This window comes from Fundulus heteroclitus, chromosome 12 (genome assembly GCF_011125445.2).
Source record: "Fundulus heteroclitus isolate FHET01 chromosome 12, MU-UCD_Fhet_4.1, whole genome shotgun sequence".
Classification (NCBI taxonomy): Eukaryota; Metazoa; Chordata; class Actinopteri; order Cyprinodontiformes; family Fundulidae; genus Fundulus; species Fundulus heteroclitus.
In genome coordinates, this window is record NC_046372.1 from 20,983,679 (window position 1) to 21,005,384 (window position 21,706).

Below are 21,706 nucleotides of genomic sequence, written 5' to 3' on the forward strand. Positions count from 1 at the left end.
TGCTCTATCAGACCAGAGAAGATGGCTGATGCCTCCACAGAGTTAGTGAAGGTCTGCAGGAGCCCCGGCAGTCCAGAAGACCTCAGCCTGCTCAGCAGGTAGATTCTGCTCTGACCCGCCCTGTAAAGAGCATCAGTACTATGAGTCCAGTCCAGTTTGTGGTTCTGGTGAACAGCCAGGTACTGATCAGGGTCCACTATCTCCACATCAGTTTAAGAAAATAAGCAGTATTTGTGTTCAATATTATTTAAGTATATATTTTCATATCTGTGAAGATGTAAATTACTTTGAACTATAAATAGTCGATTGATGGATGAGAGTAAAATGAAATAAGAAAATAATAACATTTAAGACAAAACATCAGGAATATGTAAAGGGGGAAATAAAATCGGTATTTAGAGGAGACAGCGAGCTTCACAGCTCTGCTTAATGCTGTTTTGGTTGCTAGGCAGCAGACTTTACGCTCAGGTAAGGGCGAGGACAGCAGGTGAAGGCTGGATCAATCTCTTTCGGTCTTTATGGGGGTTTTTTTCGCGGCTGAAGTAGGACCGTAAACGGGATCCTTAGAAGGATACAACCCCTGAATTTGGACATACCCATTGCTTAACAAGTTTTAATGACTGACACTCACCGCTGCCAATCAGGACGCGATGTGAATAATCTCAGCGCGTTCTGCTCACCTGGACCAATCAGAGCACGAGCTGAGAGAACGCTACCTTTTATGGAGAACGCCCGCAGTCCGCGGGTCCGAATAAAGCCGGTGCGGCGGGTGTTGTGATGTTGCAGTAAGTGGACGCAGCTGGGACAGAGCAACACCGGCAGGACTTCACCTACAGACACAGCCGCTACGTACCTGGACAGGTAAGCGGCAGCCAGAAGCTTCCAGAGGATTTAGTTACAGCTCGGTTCGTTTGATCTCAGATACGAAATTGTTATTTTTTTTGTCTTTTTTTTATAGCACACTTAATTCTAAATTCTTTTTGAGTGTACATCTGGTAGGATCACATATTTAACACTTTAGCATGTTTTTTTTTTTTTTTTTAAAGTCAAGGTATTGTGACTCAAACTTGTTTGAGTCACTTGAAATTTTGAAATGTTTATGTAGATTTCAATGCAAAACCTTTTAACTATTCTTGGGAGGGTGGCATGGGGGGGATTGTTTAATGCATTGAGAATGGCTTCAGGAGTTAAATTGCTTTTTGCTTCATACATTTTGATTTGGGGACTCCATCTCTTCCTAGGCTTCTAGTGAGAACTTTTAACTTAATTATTTGGTTACTCAGCTGGTCTCACCCAGAAGCTCTGGTTTGGAGGCTGACAGGAATTTGGGTGTGGCACATGTTTATACTGCTTCTGACTTGAAGCTAAAACTGAGTTTTTCGAAAGGAACTAAAGCAAGTCTCCTGTTTTCATTTAGAAATGGAGGACGAGATCGCTGCGCTTGTTGTTGACAATGGCTCCGGTATGTGCAAGGCCGGGTTTGCTGGGGATGACGCTCCTCGTGCAGTTTTCCCCTCCATTGTTGGACGTCCCAGACACCAGGTAGGAACCTGACTGCTTGCAGCGGGTCTCAGGAGTGGAAGTGTAACGGGTTAACTGATGGTGAGTTTGTGTGCAGGGTGTGATGGTGGGAATGGGACAGAAGGATAGCTATGTGGGAGACGAGGCCCAGAGTAAGAGGGGTATTTTAACCCTGAAGTACCCCATTGAGCATGGCATCGTAACCAACTGGGATGACATGGAGAAGGTAAGTCAATGTTATGATTGCCTTTCATTAATGCAGGCCTGAAGCTGGTTGGACATTAAGACCTCTTTTATAAAATCTTTTTAAGGTACAAGCAAATTCTTAGCTTTATAAGCGATGGACTCTCTTGTAAATGAGAATTTATCTCAATGAGACTATTTGTATAAGAGGTTTAACAAAGCAAACTTGGCTAGGTTGTAACTTAAAGGCTGCTCTCTGGTAGTGTGTGTATGGAAACAATATGCCAGGATTACTTTCCCAGTGGTGTTGTAAAGCTTACACAAGTTCTTCAGTCAAAGCTGGACCACTTGTGTCTGCTCATGATGCCTTCATAACTCGTGGTCAACCTGAACTTCTCTTATTTTAAGATCTGGCATCACACCTTCTACAACGAGCTCCGTGTTGCTCCTGAGGAACATCCAGTCCTGCTGACAGAGGCGCCACTCAACCCCAAAGCCAACAGGGAGAAGATGACTCAGGTGAGTTCTGACTTGTTGAACCCTACTGGGGAAAACTACACATTTAGCTGATTTCAAGACTTGCTGTAAATGGGATGAATTGAGGAAGAGTCCCTTTGTTGCAGATCATGTTTGAGACCTTCAACTGTCCTGCCATGTATGTGGCCATCCAGGCTGTCCTGTCACTGTATGCTTCTGGTCGTACCACAGGTTGGGAAACATCCCCTTAAAAATGGCATTGGCCTCTGAAATGACCCTTTGTTCACTGAGTTGTACCATAATCTCTCTCAGGTATCGTGATGGACTCTGGTGATGGTGTAAGCCATACTGTCCCAATCTACGAAGGCTACGCTCTGCCTCATGCTATCCTCCGTCTGGATCTGGCTGGTAGAGATCTGACCGATTACCTGATGAAGATCCTCACAGAGAGGGGCTACAGCTTCACTACCACTGGTACAGAAGTTAAATGGACCTAAATGTTAAAGGGAAGACAGGATTCTCTTCTCTGGTACCAAACTCCTTTCAACCTTTAATTCCAGCTGAGCGTGAAATTGTTCGAGACATCAAGGAGAAGCTCTGCTATGTGGCTCTGGACTTTGAGCAGGAAATGCTGACAGCAGCTTCATCTTCATCCCTGGAGAAGAGCTACGAGCTTCCTGATGGCCAGGTCATCACCATCGGCAACGAGCGGTTCCGCTGTCCTGAGGCCCTGTTCCAGCCTTCTTTCCTTGGTCAGTAATGGAAGATTAAAATGGTTTTAAGATGTGGATCAAATTTGATATTTTGAAGTCAACAAGACTGAGGGAATTTTTGCTCAGTTATGAGCTTTTGCACTTCAACCAGAGTTTTATTTAACCATGTAACTCTCATCCTTAGGAATGGAGTCTGCTGGTGTTCATGAAACCACTTACAACAGCATCATGAAGTGTGACGTGGACATCCGTAAGGACCTGTACGCCAACACTGTCCTGTCTGGTGGTACCACCATGTACCCTGGAATTGCTGACCGCATGCAGAAGGAGATTACAGCCCTGGCCCCACCCACCATGAAAATCAAGGTATGAAACTTGGTGCCCTGTATCCTGCATGTGTTTCCTGATTCAGTCCACCTGGCTCAAGGTGTTAAAGGGCTTCTGGTGATGTGGTGCAGTGACTTGAGTTGGGTGTCTTGACACTAGTAAGTAAGTGTGACTTGACCTCTGAAAAGCTCACCAGCTAATGGAAAAGCTGTTAAACTTGGTGTCTCAAACTCTGAGGGCAAATCTCAAAATGGAGACCTCAAAGCTAATGGGCTTCATTGAGCTTGACAGAATTTCTTTTTTCCTTCCCCTCTATTTGACCTGCCATTGCTTAAGATAGGGTGTTTTGAGTGAGCTGCATAAATGTGTCTTATTTTTTTTTATATTAACTCTAGATTATTGCTCCACCTGAGAGGAAGTACTCCGTCTGGATCGGTGGCTCCATCCTGGCTTCCCTGTCCACCTTCCAGCAGATGTGGATCAGCAAGCAGGAGTACGATGAATCTGGTCCAGCTATTGTCCATCGCAAGTGCTTCTAAAGCACCCCTTCCTGTCCCAGTGGTCAACCTACTTTTCAACTGCTGCATCCAACTGAGGTTGTCCGGTCCATGTGTAAACAGACTGAAACATGCCTCATTCAAGATTTACCAGCATTGGTTACAGTTCAGACCAGCGTTGCTGAACGTCGGAACACTGAATTTTCAATCATCTTAAACGAAATGTGACAAACCTGGATGGCTGAGCCTCACAATGTCAAGTCAACTAGGACAATCCGACTCTCTGTAGTGACAAGTTAACGTTTTAAGCCTGTTCCTGCAACCTTTCAAAGCATTAAATCACTGTAAATCCATAATCTCTAAAATAAATGTTTACACAACATTCTTTTGTCACTTGCTGCTTGGCTTTAATTTTTTTTGTTACATATAACACTACAGGTTCTGGCTCAAACATCGTGTAATCTATACGATTTGTTGCACCCACCACTGATGCAGAACCAAACCCAACACCAGGGTTCTAGCAAACACTCAGCCCCCTTATGGGCTTGTTGGAACTGGACTGTAATTCTCTCATGTGCTTCACATCTGCTAGACCAGGGACCATGATTAAAAATTAAATGACACCTGCATTAAGAGTTTCTTGCATTAAGCATGTTTATTACAGATTTCGGTTGCATAAAATGTACCAACTTGCCTCATAGTTAAATATTTAACACTACTAAACTCTGAAGGAGGGCAAGAGTGGGACTTGTTTGCATCCTTGGCGTTTCATTTCTCGGACTGATTCAACCGGTCACTATTGGTTGGGTATGGAAAGCGGTTAAATATAAATGCTTGTTCAGTTATAGCATCTCACCTCCATACTAAGAATCATCTACTGGCTCTGTCTGTGAGACTAAATCATATTTTTGAAAACTCTCAAATCACCCTTTTACAAAGTGACCTGATAAATATGGGTCAGTTTCATGAACATGGATTTAACTAATCCAACATCCCATGGCACTATTCATGCAGAAAAGCACCATATTGTATTTCTAATATTCACTTTATGTGTAATCCTGCCAGCTCATGGCTGATACTTGGTGCTGTATCTTGCTTGTGAATGAGTGGCTATAAGACAAATTCCCAGTTATGTAGTGTTGCATTATACTATCATTTCAATTACAATGAAGGCTATTCTTTTCAAGAAGCAAAGCTGTGAATCTCATTTGTCAAAAGCATTTGATAGTATCACTCATGAAACTTGGATAGATGTCAACACTGTTTTTGTCTGAACAAGTTGCTTTAATTTATTAGAAAATGGACTGTTTTAAATTTATACGACTGCCTCACTTTTAAACCCCATATGGAAAATCTGAAGTTTTTTCTTTTTCGCACATACTGCTAAAACGTGGCTTCACTGTAACTTGTCTGTTGGACTATGGAGATCTTTATCATTGCTTTGTCACAATGTCTTAGGATGCTTGACTTTATCTCTCAGGTTCATCAGAAAAGGATAAATGTCAATACACCATTGTGATTTATATTCTTGGTTGGGATGGCCAGGTTTGGTTGCTCAAAGGAATAACCATTGGTTGACCTTTATAAGACATTACTTGGACTTCTGTCAGCCTATATCTGTACTGGAATTGGACTGAGAAGTCGAGTTTTGCTCACAAAATTTGCTGCTTTGTTCCTTTAACAATAACTGGGTTGGGCAAGAAGGCTTTTGTTCGCTGAGCACCCTCCTGGAACCCGCTTCAGAAAACAAGGTTAACTGAATTTATCTTATTGCATGCTTCTGCTTCCAAACTAACAGTTCTTCAGGCTGATTCAATAACATATACCTGTTTTTCACAGTTTCTTGTTTTAACGATGTAACTTTTTGTGTCTTTGTTGTTCCCTCATGGCCACAACTCATGTGAAAAAGAAGTTTGTAATCTTAATTATATGCCACAACATTACAACATTCAATGACATAAGTAACCTGTATGGGCGGTATGCAGGCAAAGTACAACATGGTTCGTTCATCACATTTTGCCTCACGGACCAAAACTAGGAGTTGGTTCCACAGGAGAGGAATCTGATAACTAAAGGATCTGCCTCCCATTCTACTTTTAGAGACTCTAGGAACCACCAGCAGACCTGCAGTCTGAGAGCGAAATGCTCTGTTAGGAACATACGGGGTAATCAGAGCTCTGATATTTGATGGAGCTTGATTATTAAGAGCTTTATATGTTAGAAGAAGAATTTTTAACTCTATTCTTGATTTAACAGGAAGCCAATGAAGGGAAGCTAAAATAGGATAAATATGATCCCTCTTGTTGATTTTTATCAGAACTCTTGCCGCAGCATTTTGGATCATTTGAAGACTTTGAACTGCATTTTGTGGACTTCCTGATAGTAAAGAATTACAATAGTCCAGCCTTGAAGCAAAAAGCAAGGAATTTAAAGTCATCCAGCTTTTGATGTCATGTCATGTATATATATATATATATATATATATATATATATATATATATATATATATATATATATATATATATGTATATGTATATATGTATATGTATATATGTATATATGTATGTATATATATATATATATATATGTATGTATATATATATATATGTATGTAGATATATATGTATTATATTATGTATACTATACATATACATATAATAGATATATATAGTATATTATATATATACTATATCTTATAATATATATATATATATCTATATAGACATGGCATGGACATATTATATATATGACATGATATATATACTATATATAATATATATATATATAATTATATATATATGGTGTAGATATATATATATATATATATATATATACTAACTTATATATATATATCATATTATTATGTATATGTATGTATGTGTGTATATATATCAAAACAACAAACAGAGGTTTTATTGCTTTGCGATTTGGATGAGGGAAACTGAGGGTTAAATGTTCTAAAGAACTGTAGTTATTAATTGGCCAAGGACTAATTAATAAATAAGACTGAAAGATGGTTGCCACTCCTCCTCCGCTCCCACAGATCTGGGAATGTGGAAATTTGAATAATTGGAGGAAGTTGACTCATTTAAACTAACGTAGTCCTATTGTTGCCAGGCTACTGTGAGACAAAATAAATCGATCTGATTATCAGAAATCAATAAATTAACTAACAAAGTCTTTGGAGGGAGAGACCTTATATCTAATAGACCACATTTAATTGTTTTATTTTTTGGTTCAAGGTGAGCCGTATTGATTTTTATTAGATTTTTATGATTTGTTCCTTTTAGATAAGTTTTTGATCTGTTAAGTTTTTGCTGTGGGAAAAACACCGTGTCAATAGGGTAATGGGGGGAGTGGGGGGGGGGGGGGTGTAACAGTACAGAAGCTGCGGAGAGGTGTGTTAAACTACAGCTCTGCTTCCTGGTCTGGACCCTGGGTTGTCAGCATTTAGGAGAACTAATAAACATGGCCAGATTCCTAGAAAGAAGAGCTGCACCATCCAAAGTGGGATGGATGCCGTCTCTCCGGATCAGACTAGGTTTTTCCCAGAAAGTTTGCCAATTATCAGTGTAGCCCACGTCGTTTTCAGAACAGTTCTTTCTATCTTAAATAATAAAAATCTTTTTACCGTTTCTTTATGTTTTTTAATATAGAACATAAAGGACAATTCACAACATGTCATCTCAAGGCACTTTACAAAGTCAGACTCCATCAGATTCTCCAGGTTGGTGAGAAAGTTACCTCTCTAAGGAAACCCAGCAGGTTGCATCAAGTCTCTCCAAGCAGCATTCACTCCTCCTGAAAGAGCGTAGAGCCACAGTGGACAGTCGTCTGCATTGTTGATGGCTTTGCAGCAATCCCTCATACTGAGCATGCATGAAGCGACAGTAGAGAGGAAAACTCCCCTTTAACAGGGAGGAGGACCTCCAGCAGAACCAGAACCAGGCTCAGTGTGAACGCTCATCTGCCTCGACCCACTGGGGCTTAGAGAAGACAGAGCAGAGACACAGAAAGCACAGAAGCTCACATTGACCCAGGAGTACTTTCTATGTTAGATGGTAATAGTGGATGATCTGCCTCCCCTGATGATGTCACAGCTAACAGAACGCCAGACCAGGTGTACCTTCTATAAAGAGAAAAAGGGCAGAGAATGGTAAGAGAGCTAAAGCCTTCCTGTCATACGTGTATTGCACATGCAATGAATTTGATGGTGAAGAAGTAACTTGACCAGCACCCTGTGCTCTCTTGCATCTGGGCCAAAGCAAAGAAGCTGCTTGCCAGCTTTAGAAGCTGCACCAAGGTAAGCTCTTTCCCATTATTTCAATTTCAAATTTCTGCCCCCTGCTCAGAGATTGTGGTCCATGATGTTACAATCACTCCAATATCACAGCTGTGGTTTCTCAGCAGGGGGTATAGCCCCCTGCTGAGAATTGTCAATCAAAATGTCCATCATATGTTATAATCCCTGTACTGTTATTACCTATTTGCACACAACTTTCAGGAATATCAAATTGCAGATTCCTGAATATGAAGCCTCAAAAGCACTGCATGAAAACACCTTATCACCTCATTACTGTGATACATGCAGGACGACTAATCTATGTAACTGGGCTCATATCACTCGCTAAAGGACTGATATCAGACCCCTTGGACTCTGACACAAACTTTTTTTATCTTTTGCATGCTCTAAAGTGAAAAGAAAAACTGTACCCATTGTTTGCCATGTTGTTGTCATTACTCACTGTTTATTGCCTGTTGCTTATTGCATTTACCTTAAGCCAGAGTCCTGAAAGGAATTTCACCACGGTAACACGTGGAGACAAATAAAGCTTCTTGAATCTTCAATAGCTTTTTATGCTCCTACTGCAGTGATTCAATAGTTTATTCATCTGTGTTTTTAAAAAGCTAACACATGTAGAGCTTTATCTGGGCCTATGACAGCTGAAACTGATGCAAGAGAGGGAGACCAGCTGAACAGTGGATATTTAATGTTGCAATGCTTGTTAGAATTAAGGGAGCCAGTTGGAGCAGCATTAGATGGCCTACAAACTGGCATCCCTTTATTAACATTAGATAAGTTCAACATTGTTAGATGGTGCCTTTATTTGCTGTCTCTATTCTGTGACACCACTGTAGGGCTGTCTGCAGAGGAAAATGTTTCTGCCTCCAAAGCCTTCAGGAGGAGATGACGAAGCCAGAACCAGCAGCTGCATTAGAAATTGGAGAACAACCCATAAGGCAACTAAGGGAAAGACTTTAGATTTAGCATTGCATAAGCATTCTGTCCTTATTATGCATTCTAGACAGAGCTCAGAGGAAAGCAGATGTCCACCTCTCATGATATCACTGGAGGTAATTATTAGTTTCTATTTTGACATCAGCTATTTCTATCATAACACTTTGTAAGTTGATCAGCTGTTTTCTCTTAGGTAGCAAACTGTGGCATCGTTTGGACACGAGTGTGATGGAATCAAGAAAAATACAAAATTATGCCACGGTTGAAGTTCAGCCCTACCTTCGAGAGCCCAATATCAGCAGAATGGAAAATAAGCTGGTGTACTGTGAGAGGTAAAAACTACTGTACCCAAATTTTCACCTGTATTTGCATCTTCAGTGTCCTGTGAAAAGCTTTTTTTTTTCAAAGGCCAGAGAAGTGTAAAAAAATAATCGATTAAAACCAAAAAGTGTTGAAAAACTCTTGTTATTTAATAAAATATGCCATTTTGTACATAATTTTCCAAGCTGCACAAACATATCCAATGCCCTCCTTCAAGTTCCACAAGCGCTTTTACTGAAATGGGCTTAAGCAGACGGTCTGTTTGCTCAAGCTCATATCGTTTCACAAGTGACAGAAAAAAATACACAGCTTGCCATATAAGATTGTAATTGTCTTAGAAAAATTACATTACAAACTTCTATCCCTTGTGGGATCATGAGGGGTGCAGGTGCCTACCTCCAGCTGTCAATGGCCGAGAGGCAAGGCAAGGCAAATTAATTAGTATAACACATTTCAGTACAGAGACAATGCAAAGTGCTTTACATGATTAAAATATAGGACAATAAAACAGAATAAAAGCAAGTAGGAATAAAATTTAGAAACAAAATAGAACATGGGAAAATAGAAGCAAACATTAAAAAACAGTTGGACTACAAAGTTGAACTAATGATGTTTCAGTAAAACAGTTTAACTAGAACAGTCGAAGGCAATCCTAAACAAATTTGTTTTTAATCTTGATTTAAAGGAACTCAGGCTTTCAGCACTTTTACAGTTTTCTGGGAGTTTGTTCCAGATCAGTGGAGCATAGGAACTAAATGCTGCTTCTCCATGTCTGGTTCTGGTTCTGGTTCTGGTTCTGCAGAGCAGGCTGGAGCCAGAAGACCTGAGTGGTCTGGAGGGTTGATGCCCTGATAACCAGAGGCGGGGTACACTCTGGAGAGGTCGCCAGTCTATCGCAGGTACACCCTGAACATGTTCAAAAATATTTTATTATATACAACTGATCAATCATAAGAGAAATTAATAATTAATACTTATTAATGATTATTCCCAAAGGCTCTAAAGGGTAAATATAAGAATTACAGATTATATTGCTCACTGTGATTATGTCACTCAGTCATGAGGTGGTTTCATGTACAAATGAAGCTTTGAGAAATGAACCCTTTGCTGAAGCAATTGGCTGAAGTGGTTCAATGCCCCATGAGGCCTCATCTCACCATCACTAGAAAACAGATTCAAAGATTTTTTTGCTGTCACCGCGTGTTAATGTGGGGAAATTTTTTTTGGACACTCCAGCTAGGAGTACACACAACATACAACAGGCAATGAACGAAGGTTACCGTTTTGTTTTCACATTATAGCGTACAAAGGTTAAAAAAAGATAAAAAGATCAAACGACTGTATCAGAGTCTGAGGGTTTTGGTATTAGTCCCTGTGGGAATAAAAAAAAAGTCGCAGACAACAGAAAACAACTAATAAAGCTAAAAGGTACTTTTGTGCAATGATTTCAGGCTACATTTACAAAAATGTGCATTTTGATATTCCTAAGAGAAGAGTTTGCAAAATAGGGAACAACAGCAAGGCAAGGTAAGTTTATTTATAAAGCACTTTTCAGTATTAAGACAATTCAAAGTGCTGTACGTAAACAAATAAAATAAAATAAAATAAACAGAGGAAAGAAAGCAGAGACAGGTAAAGTATTGCAGAGGCAGGTTCATTGCATTGGAATATTAGCAGTAGGTCTGATACATCAGACGAGTTGGGCTCCAAACTTCAACATTAACACTAAAGGTAATGTTAAAAATAGGTTCTAATCTTGATTTAAAGGAACTCAGGCTTTCAGCACTTTTACAGTTTTCTGGAAGTTTGTTCCAGATCAGTGGAGCATAGGAACTAAATGCTGCTTCTCCATGTCTGGTTCTGGTTCTGGTTCTGCAGAGCAGGCTGGAGCCAGAAGACCTGAGTGGTCTGGAGGGTTGATGCCCTGATAACAAGTCTGTGATGTATTTAGGTGCTAATTCAGGGATTTATAGACTAACAGAAGGATTCTAGGACAAAGCTTCAAGTGACAATGGCTTCTTGTTGGGAGGCAAGAGTGCTAACCACTCCACCAGTGTACCAGCCACAAATGTACCTCAAAGAATAGCATGGCATCACCCAAATTTAAGCTAAATATGTATTGAAATTTGGAAATGATGGCTGTCGGAAAGGACAGCATCACTCCAACTGCCGCCTCACTTGAAATTAAATATACATAATTGTTCATGAAAAAGATGTTACCCTGAGCTATCTCTGTACTTATGTCTCATGGTGTTGGAGGACATCAGGGTCTATTTCTCTCACTCTGCTGAGTAATTTAACTGTGGAAACAGAAGAAGAGGAAACATTTTTTAGAGCCAAAGAGTTTTATATTTAAAGCTATATTTGTCATAGAAAAGTGAACCACTCATTCAAAACCTGTTTACTTATTCACAATCAGTTGACTGAACAAAACGAATCAGAAAACATGGAAAAAGCTGCACCTCTTATTTGTTCAACTTCCTGTTACCTTTCCACTCACCGAACGGTGAACGGAACATTCAGCAACTAGGTGCAACCCGACTCCACTCCCAAAATGAACCAATCACAGATCAGTTTGAGCTATCAGTGAGTTAATGTTTCAGCTCTGTAGAAGCCAGAACTGGGTGCTCTGCTCTCTAAGCACTGCGTGGTTACTTTCAACCTGGGTTTAAAGTCTGCATGTATGCTACAGAGTTCAGAAATCAGCACACCTTGACTTTACAGCTGAAAATAAAGATAAAATGCTCAAATGTATAGTCGTCGTTATAAATCACACTGCAACCCTCACAAAACATAAGGGCATATCAGTAAGTTAACAATTCAGTTTGTTTCACCTTGAGCAAAGATGAGATGATAAGTTAAAGGTTCAGCTCAGCAGCAATATATGTTTGCAGTATTCATTTAAGCATGTATGCTTATTATGATTGCAGCAACAACAAATGTGACAATTATCAAAAATATTCTACAAAAAAATGTAGAAAGGTAATTTCACTAAAAAAAGATGACCAAAAGTATTGTTATGCATATACAGTCATGGCCAAAAGTATTGAGAATGACACAAATATATTTTCACATGATCTGCTGCCCTCTGGTTTTCATGTGTGTATGTCAGATGTTGTCATCACATACGTACAGAAATACAATTGTATATTATGAGTAACAAAAGCTTTTAATGACAGTTAGAATGAGTTAATGCAGCAAGTCAATATTTGCAGTGTTGACCCCTCTTCAGAACCTCTGCAGTTCTCCCTGGCATGCTCTCAATCAACTTTTGGATCAAATCCTGACTGATAGCAGTCAATTCTTGCACAATCAATGCTTGCATTCTATCATAATTCCTAGGTTTTCATTTTTCCACCTGTCTCTTTTTGACCACAAGTTTTCAATGGGATTAAGATCAGGGGAGTTTCCAGGCCATGGACCCAAAATCTCTGTTTTGTTCCCTGAGCCAGTTAGATATCACCTTTGCTTTATGGCAAGGTGCTCCATCATGCTGGAAAAGGCATTGTTCATCACCAAACTGCTCTTGGACGGTTGGGAGGAGTTGCTCTCTGGTACATTCTGGTACCATTCTTTATTCATGGCTGTGTTTTTAGGTGAGACTGTGAGAGAGCCGACTCCCTTGGCTGAGAAGCAACCCCACACATGAATGGTTTCAGGATGCTTTACACTTGGCATGAGACAAAACTAGTGGTAGCGCTCACCTTGTCTTCTCCCAACAAACTGTTTCCCAGATGTCCCAAACAATCGGAAAGGGGATTGATCAGAGAAAATGACTTTAGCCCAGTCCTCAGCAGTCCACTCCCTGTGCCTTTTGCAGAATATCAGTCTGTCCCTCACGTTTTTCCTAAAGAGAAGTGGCTTCTTTGCTGCCCTCTTTGAGACCAGGCCTTGCTCCAAGAGTCTCCGCCTCCCAGCGCATGCAGATGCGCTCACACCTGCCTGCTGCCATTCCTGAGCAAGCTCTGCACTGCTTGTAGCCCGATCCCCCAGCTGAAACACTTTTAAGAGACGGTCCTGGCGCTTGCTGGTCTTTCTTGGGTGCCCTGGAGCCTTTTTGGCAACAATTGAACCTCTCTCCTTGAAGTTCTTGATGATGCAATAGATTGTTGACTGAGGTGCAATCTTTCTAGCTGCGACTCTCTTTCCTGTTAGGCCATTTTTGTGCAGTGCAATAATGACTACACGTGTTTCTTTAGAGATAACCATGGTTCACAGAAGAGAAACAATGATACCAAGCACCAGAGTCTTTTTAAAGTGTCCAGTGGTGTCATTCTTACTTAATCATGACATATTGATCTCCAGCCCTGTCCTCATCACCACCCACACCTGTGTTAATGGAGCAATCACTGAAACCACGTTAGCAGGTCCTTTTAAGGCAGGGCTGCAATGATGTTGAAATGTGTTTTGGGGGATAAAGTTCATTTTCTAGGCAAATATTGACTTTATAACAATCTGGAGTATATGCAAATTGCTGTTATAAAAACTGAATCAGTAGACTTTGTAAATATTAACATTTGAATCATTCTCAATATTTTTGGCCATGACTGTACTTCTGCCCAAGATTACTGTTTTTTACTTGTCATGGAGGAAAACACAGCAGATTTTAAATGGGATTAAATGAGGAAACATACAAAGAACAATGAGGTTAATGCAACTGTGGGAAGTGTAATGGAGATCCTTCCTGCCTGCAGCCATCAGCATCTACAACACATATAACATAAGCTATACCAACAATCATTTCCCTTTTGAATTATAAAGTATTTTTGACTTGAATTGAGAAGTAAGACTCATATTATGAAATGCTGTTGGGCTTATTTTTTGTGCTGCTAAAGATAGCACCGCATCTTAACTTAGTGAAATTTATTTTAAGACAGACACCGTCTCAAGATGTACAAACATGTACAATCCTTTGTTTTATTTCTGCTGAAGTTTAAAAGTTACACTGAATGTCTGTAGGTTATACTTATGAGCGCTTGAAACGAATAATTAGTTTCAAGTGCTTACAGGTATAAAATCTTTGAATTATGGTTTTCTCCTCACCACTAAGCCTTAATTTCTACATTTGTGCAGTGTGTGAACAACAGTGTTAGATAAATTGCTGTGGCTTCTCTACCTAATGACCTACTTGGCCTGTTAATTTAATCCATTTAATTGAGTCTCCGCTCCAAAGTTATTTTGTAGTGAAGACTAAACAAACAACATGTTATGTGTACATTCAACCAGCAGAGGGTAATATAACCATTCTGATAATAACATTATTAATGTTCAGGCTGTCAGTCAGACCAGAGGCTACAGACAGGTTGAAACAAACCAAAATTATTTCATCAACATATCTTATGATTAGGATGCGTCACAAACCCAAATACATAAATACATAGTAGTCCTAGTAGAGATTTTTCAGTTTTTTAGTTCAACAGGATGGAAGAAATTACAATGGGCCCTGTTAAAATATTGCTTCTGCTGATGTTCATTTGGTAAAAATTCAGATTAAAACATCTTTGCTTGTATTCACAAAAAATCTTAAATTTAAAAGTAGCTCTTAGTGACGTCATTTTAGGAAAAATCTTAGTTTTTGTCGAAATTTAAGAATTTTCTTAGAATCTAAGATAAAAGTTATTCACAAAGCCTCTCAGGCCTTTAGAGAGCTCCTAAAGCGAAAAAAAAGTGTTAGGAGTAGTGAGGAAGACTTTTAGCGAGCCTCAGAGTGTCTGAAGCAGAAAGATGGAGGAAACCGAGAGAGCTGATTGGCTGATTCACCACCTGAACAGAGAGAGTCGATTGGCTGAGCCACCACATAAACTTCTTTAACAACTAAATAATTATTAATATGTAGATAAAATAAATTTATCACCCCTGAAAAGGGAAATTAATTAGTTTCAGCAGGAGGACAGGTTAAAGGCTCTGGTAACATCATTTTATTGAGGTTAAATAATAAGAAATATATTGTATAATTATGAATGAAAAGCAGAAAAAATTACAAAGACTGTATATAAAAAGTGAGGAAGTATTTTTGTACTGTAAAATGTCAGCAGCCTAAATGGTCATCTAGAAGTTTGCTTGTGCAATGTCATCTCCTCACTTTTGATCCTGCACAGAGCACTTATTATTTTCCAGCCTTGGGTATAAAGCAGAATAAAAGATACGTTGATCTGTGGCAATAAGCTTTAAAGTCCGTTTATTTACACCGTGATCCAGGGACCAATTTACCTATCATCACTCCTCTATTCTCCTCACAGCTTTTTCACCTTTTTTTCTTCATTTTATGTCGGTTAATTTGCCAATTATGAACGCTTTATACAAGCAGGCGATCCCAGTAAAATGCTGACAGGTGGAAGTGCATTAATATCAAATATATAAAGTAGTAAAATGACTGGCGAGTAAAAATAAATAAGCAAGTCAAAATGATGAGGACGTAAATAAGGTGCGTTCAAACATTTTGATGTTTGACAATTAATTACTTTAACTATGTTTTCCTCATTTCAATCTGAAAAACTCACACAGAAAGAAAAGGCAATTAGAAGAATTTTATTGATACAATATTTTAAGAGTTTGGCGCTCAGACCTCGGCAGGAAAAATTCACGCTGAATTATACTTCAATATGCATAAGCAGGCGTATGAGAATAGGGATATTTCCCCCAGGTCTGAAACTGGTGGTGGAGTGGAGATAAATAAAGTTTGTTCAGTCCATATGATGATCTGTTTGAGCTAGATGTCCAACTTGGATAAACACAGGTTTGCATGAACTGTCCATGATGAGCAAGCATGAAGCGACTGTGGAGAGAAAAAACTCCGCTTTGGGAAGAAACCTCTGGCAGAACCAGGCTCAGCATGGCGGTCTTCTGCCGGACCGTTTTAAGGAGTGACTGGGAAATCCAAAGGAGTCCAGGAGGAATTACACTCTGATAGGGACGAGGTTGAAGGAGGACCGTAGGAAAGCCAGGCGGAGCTTGCTACGATGGTGGAGAAGGGGATGGAGGTGGGTTGAAACCGGTCGACAGAGTCCAAACCAGACACGGCGCAGCCACCGCTTGCTCGCTGAGGAGAAGGCCGAGACGAGGATGTGGAGTTCTTTTTAAGATGAACCCAGGATTCTGATTGGTTTCGAGGAGGAGCAGTTCAAAGCTGATTGGCTTGTGTCGGAGGCGGATGAGTCCCTGATTGATGGAGGTAGGCAATAGAGTTTCTTCAGTCTGAATTTTTGCTTAAGCTGCATATTTCTCTCCTTTGATCACTAGGAGCACATTTGGGTTGATTTTTTATTGTACCATCAACCAGTCACAGCTCTTAAAGGACAGCGTCACATCAAGCAACAAGATCAACAACACCTCCTCGTTATCATAAAAATTCCTGTCATTTCCTTCTTCATTGTTGCTCTCAGCTCAGTCGCTCTCAAGATAAGATTCCTAGGTAGGGATTTTTAGGCTAAGATAGGAGCTTTGGCAGATCTACCCTGAGAAGAAAACAGATACTCTGAGTAGTTCTACCTCACTCTGTCATACTCAGCATTTTCTGTTTCAGAACAGGTGATAATTATCAGGTAACTAAACCCAACCCTGAGTGATCACGAGTTTGAAAGAAGCCCTCATCAATGGAATGCAGACAAGGCGACTCTCCCTGGCAATGGCAGGAAATCATCGGTAAAGGTAGAAAGATATTCACAGATTCGGCTTTTCTGAATCAATAACCCATCAGTGGAACATTGATTCTACAAAACGAACACCTCTCTGCAACCACAGGAAGACAGACAGTGAGAAACAATCTTATTGTTGTGCAATCAAGCAAAACAATAGAATCAGCCTAAAGTTTAAAGATACTAACATGTGAGACTTTTACAGGACCTAAGGGGACTGTTCTCACAGAAGGGGGCCACAGTATAAACCCCCCTGGTCACGGACAAATGCTCTCTTTTGCCCGATGCTTGGGCAGCATTGGATAGAACGCTCTCAGCTCTCTTTGCCTATGAGCTCTCGTGATGAGTGGGACACACCGAGGAGACAGCCACCTGGGTCTTAATGGGTCCGGACACCCACAAACATTTTCAATGCCAGTCAGGATAAGTAAAGTCTGCTTTCTGTGAAACCAACATCAGAACTTAAACAGCCGACTGCCTTGGAGACGGTCTGCCTGTAACCTTTCTCAGTTGTTGCAGGAAAGCTGATCTTAAGTGGCCCACTGCAACCTGCAGAGGCCCTCACTAGAAGCAGCTACGCTAAGGAGCCCGAGCCGGGGTCCTCACTTCCACAGCCCGAACGCACCACTTCCCAGAGCTGTGTGCAGCTTTCCCAGCCCTGGTTTTCCAAAAAAGGCTGTTTTCCCTTTCAAGCTAGCTGTCTGCTCGCTGCCCAGACAAGCAGTTCACCCTGGCCCAATTTCTTCCAACTGAATGCGTATAGTCAACTGAACTGACACAGACGCACAGATAGTTTTGGTTGGATTTGGACACGCTTATCCCTCATGGGGTCGCAAGGGGTTCTGATTCCTATCTCCAGCTGTCAATGGGCGAGAGGCGGGGTACATCCTGGACAGGTCACCAGTCTGTCACAGATGTTAACCCAGTCGTCTTTCCCAAGTCTATTCCATTTAATTTTGAAGCACTGTTTACAGGAATCTAACGTTTATTTTAGAATCCCAAAATTCATAATGTTCTCCTTTCAAAATAGTTTTGTAAATTCTCAAATCTGTAGCCAGCCTTCATCGGGTCCTCAGCCTGTCATACTCCAGGTTCTGGGTGCAGGCCAGGTTTTCTTTCTCTCTCTCCTCAGCAGGGCTGGACGGGCAGGTGTACTACATCTGAGCAGATTACCGCCTTTCTTAAGGAGCTGGAACCAGGAGGAGGGCGTCAGATATTTTGAGGAAGAATTTGGGGAGTAAACATATACAAATAATTATTAAATATTTAAAGAAAACTAAATTATTTCAAAGAATATGATTAAAATAGGTGTGTGTGTGAATGGGTGCATGATCTAGGGGGGTGGATTATAAAGATATATATAAAAATGGATGAGAGTATGTAGGTATATATAAATAGGAAAGTAATTTAGTTAAATTATATATTAAAGGTAGGAGTAGGAAGATACAAATACTTATATAAGTTGATAGTCCATTTCGAATCACACTCCATACCAGTAGGTGGCGGTAATGCTGCTTAAAGTTTGTTGCCAACCGCCAATAAAATCAAGAAGAAGAAGAAGAAGAAGGAGGAGGGCGTCAGTTCGTTAACGCTTCAGTGCTGGTACAGACCAAAAACATTGTCCTGTTCATGACACCTAAACCTGTGTCTAACTTTGCTCTTGCTCCTTTCTTGCAGATCCCTTGACTCAGACCAAAGACACCAAGCCTTAAACCCCAGACCTTGGATACCAACCAACAGAACTCAACCTGGAACCCGAGAGGGACCTCGGACCAATTCATCGTTTAGCCCTCCTGCCTGCGCTCACCTGCCTGTCCACCCTCGAACCATCAACCAGAGAGAGAATACTGGACCTGCACTCACACCACTGGATACACCCCCCAAGACCGGACCCCAGCCTTTCTCCAGTGAGTTTATCCGTCCAGCACAATTCCCCAGCAGCTCTTTCCGTTCATTCACCAGTCTCCTCATCTTCCCAGCAGAAACCCAGAAAAACCCGACCAGACCGCACAGCTTCTTGTACAGACCCATCATTTGCAATAAACCTTTCAACCAAACCACCTGCCTCTGTAGTTGCTCTCATTCAGAGTCTTCTTCTTAAAACATGACACAGCCTCCTTTGACCCTGTCATAGGATCGACCACAAAAATGTGGTTTTGAAAGGCATGGAGATACTGTTTGAACAAGATGGACATTATTGAACCAAAATCATATTCCAACAATAACAAAATACATTATAATTCTTGTGAAATACATGTAAACTGAACTTTGAAATATATCTAGAAACAAAGTTTCACAACGATGGAAAATTTCTGGTTACAGGAAAATGTGTAAAACATTATACTTTATATGTAGCAATTTGAAACCTCTCCAAATACTCTGGCAGTACAGGGTCTACAAAAATGATTAGTTAAAATAAAAAAATAAATGTATAATTTAGTCATTCAAAACTGGAATTATATGAGATTTGTCAGATCTGTCACTGTTTGTTTGCTAATTTTGTACCCATAGTGTAGTATTATTTTCTTTTTAATTATTATGCTTAGCTTCAGCGACGGGGGGGGGGGGGGGGAGGGGGATTTCAGTCAGCAGAGGCTCTGCTCAGCTGTTGCATTTGCTGTGACCACCGTCACTAATACACAAATACATAAATCTGATTTGTAAACTTTAATATTTTCTCATTAAAGTGAGCCATAAAATAAGAGCTCTTCAGTTTTGCAGAACGTCCGCTGCCAAAACAACCTTTTTTCTTTATTTCAAAGAATAATTGTCACAAAGACGTTTAACAGCAGAAACTCTCCATTCATGAAAAACTTTTCTTTTTTTTTTGTTTTGCGTCCTGAATGTCTGGATTATGTGAAGGATTTGATCTTCTTTCTTTGACAGCAGCTCCCAAACTGCCAACAGTAGGCATAGTTTACTCATTTTAATGGTGCGGACCAAATATGTGTTGTACTTCTTATCCACTACGGACACAATCTTTGATCAGGTACAACACGGCCACTTTTTGCTCTCATTGTTCAACAATTTAGCTGGAATCTTTGAAAATCAGGCCCTCAGTGTCATAGTTTGGGCTAAATGAGATCACTACAGATTAAACTGTAGTGCTACTAAAACTAATGATAAATAAATTATGTTGTTTTTGTGAGGTGAAACACCTCACAAAAACATCCCTGTTCTCATACACCTGATTATGCATATTAAAGTAAAATTCAGCGCTAATGTTTCCTGCTGAGGTCTGAGCGCCAAAGTCTTAAAATATTTATCTCAATAAAATTCTTCTAATTGTCTTTTTCTTTCTGCTTGAGTTTTTCAGATTGAATTGACATTTGAATTCTTCTTAAGTCAGATTTTCTATTTTGGTTTAGAAAAATTACCCATATTTACATTACACATTAACAGTATTGAATGTGGTTATCAAAATATAGAACAGAAAATAATTTAGTAAAAGACTGAATAAATTGTTGTCAAATTGAATATATATACCTCTTAATAAAACCTGAATGACTGAGTACCAAGTCTCCTAATCCACTGCTATTTTGGCAGCAAAATTTGGGTGAATCATAACAGTTCAGAATAAAATGCAACATCCAGCAATGGCAGGAGGCTCCTGAGAGTGAACAATTCAAGGCTCTTGTGTTGATGTGAAGTTCAAAAACTCTCTGGGTTACAGATCACAATCTCATTTCTCCCACTTTGCTTGTGGGATCCCACTTGGAAGTCAGCTCAGGGTTTTGTGATCCAGTTGTCAGGAGTCCCAAACGCTGGTGTAGTCCTTAAAAATAGGCATATGAATACAACTAATAACACACCATGTTGTGCAATGTAACCTATTTGATTATGATTATTATTAATAATTATAATTGTCAGGGTTCAGTTTTGATCAGGTTTTTGTTCACTACTATTTCAGTTATTCTTCCTTGTCAGGGTTTAGTTATGTTCTGGCCTCATTTATTGTTAGTTTTCAGTTTCCTCCTCCCTCTTACTCATCTCTCCTTCATTCTCTCTGCAGTCAGTCACACCTGTTGGTCATTAATCAGTCAGAATCACTTCACCTGCCAGCCTCCCTACTTAAGCCTCCCTCTGCTTTCAATCCTCTGGCGGTCTGTAATCAGACAACACTCACTCCTTACTTGTCTACCTGGTTTGCTCCTGCTAGCTATTTGGTTCCTGCCTCAGTTTCACTATGTTAGTCTCTGCCTGCTGCTGGATCTATCCTGTCTCCCCTCTGAACCTCAGGAGGAGCTTCTAATCCTGTTGTGACTCTACCTGCAAGTATTCACCCTACCTTGCTGTTATTCTGCTGTCATTCTGGCCTACAAGTATTCATCCAGCCAAGCTATCCTGTTGTAACTCTGACCAGCAAGTATTCTTCCTGCCAAGCTGTGGATCCTGCAGCTGTACTCTGGTCTCCAAGTACCCTCTCTGCCATGTTTCTGGTCCTGCTTGCCATCTCCTGCACACAGCTACACCTCTGCTCCAGTTCAGTCCTGCATCTCTGGTTCCACCTGCCATGATTCATCTTTCTTACAATAAACTCTCTATTTTAGCTCTGTGTGTGCGTGCTCCGTCCAGGTTCAACCAAGAACAAATCATGACAATAATTGGATATTATAATTGATGATATGAAGCCTAGGCGCAAATTCAAGCTGGAAGACTTCCGCCTACCTGTTACTGCGTCATCTTCATCTCCGGACCTCGACCCGCTTTCTCCAATCTTCAATCAAGCTTCCATTTAAAAGGCTCCACACCCTCGCCGCCTGTCGCTTTCCAGCTGTGCTCGACCCACCTCCT

General features: G+C 40.3%; 1 protein-coding gene across 1 annotated transcript; it reads left to right on the forward strand.

Annotated features, from left to right (window-relative positions):
- The first annotated feature begins 738 nt into the window (after positions 1-738).
- On the forward strand, positions 739-4,103 carry LOC105921430 (actin, cytoplasmic 3). Its single transcript, XM_036144789.1, has 9 exons — positions 739-861; positions 1,418-1,542; positions 1,619-1,747; positions 2,113-2,223; positions 2,328-2,412; positions 2,494-2,655; positions 2,742-2,933; positions 3,079-3,260; positions 3,617-4,103. The coding sequence occupies exons 2-9, from the start codon at positions 1,420-1,422 to the stop codon at positions 3,758-3,760; spliced, it is 1,128 nt and encodes a 375-aa protein (XP_036000682.1). The 5' UTR covers positions 739-861; positions 1,418-1,419; the 3' UTR covers positions 3,761-4,103.
- Positions 4,104-21,706: the final 17,603 nt, after the last annotated feature.

What these genes read in the sequence shown, in the direction of transcription:
- LOC105921430 (XM_036144789.1), top strand. Translation starts at nt 1,420, where the DNA reads ATGGAGGACGAGATCGCTGCGCTTGTTGTTGACAATGGCTCCGGTATG. An exon ending in TTGGACGTCCCAGACACCAG is followed by an intron (nt 1,543 to 1,618) that starts GTAGGAACCTGA and finishes GTTTGTGTGCAG; the next exon opens with GGTGTGATGGTGGGAATGGG. An exon ending in CACCCACCATGAAAATCAAG is followed by an intron (nt 3,261 to 3,616) that starts GTATGAAACTTG and finishes TATTAACTCTAG; the next exon opens with ATTATTGCTCCACCTGAGAG.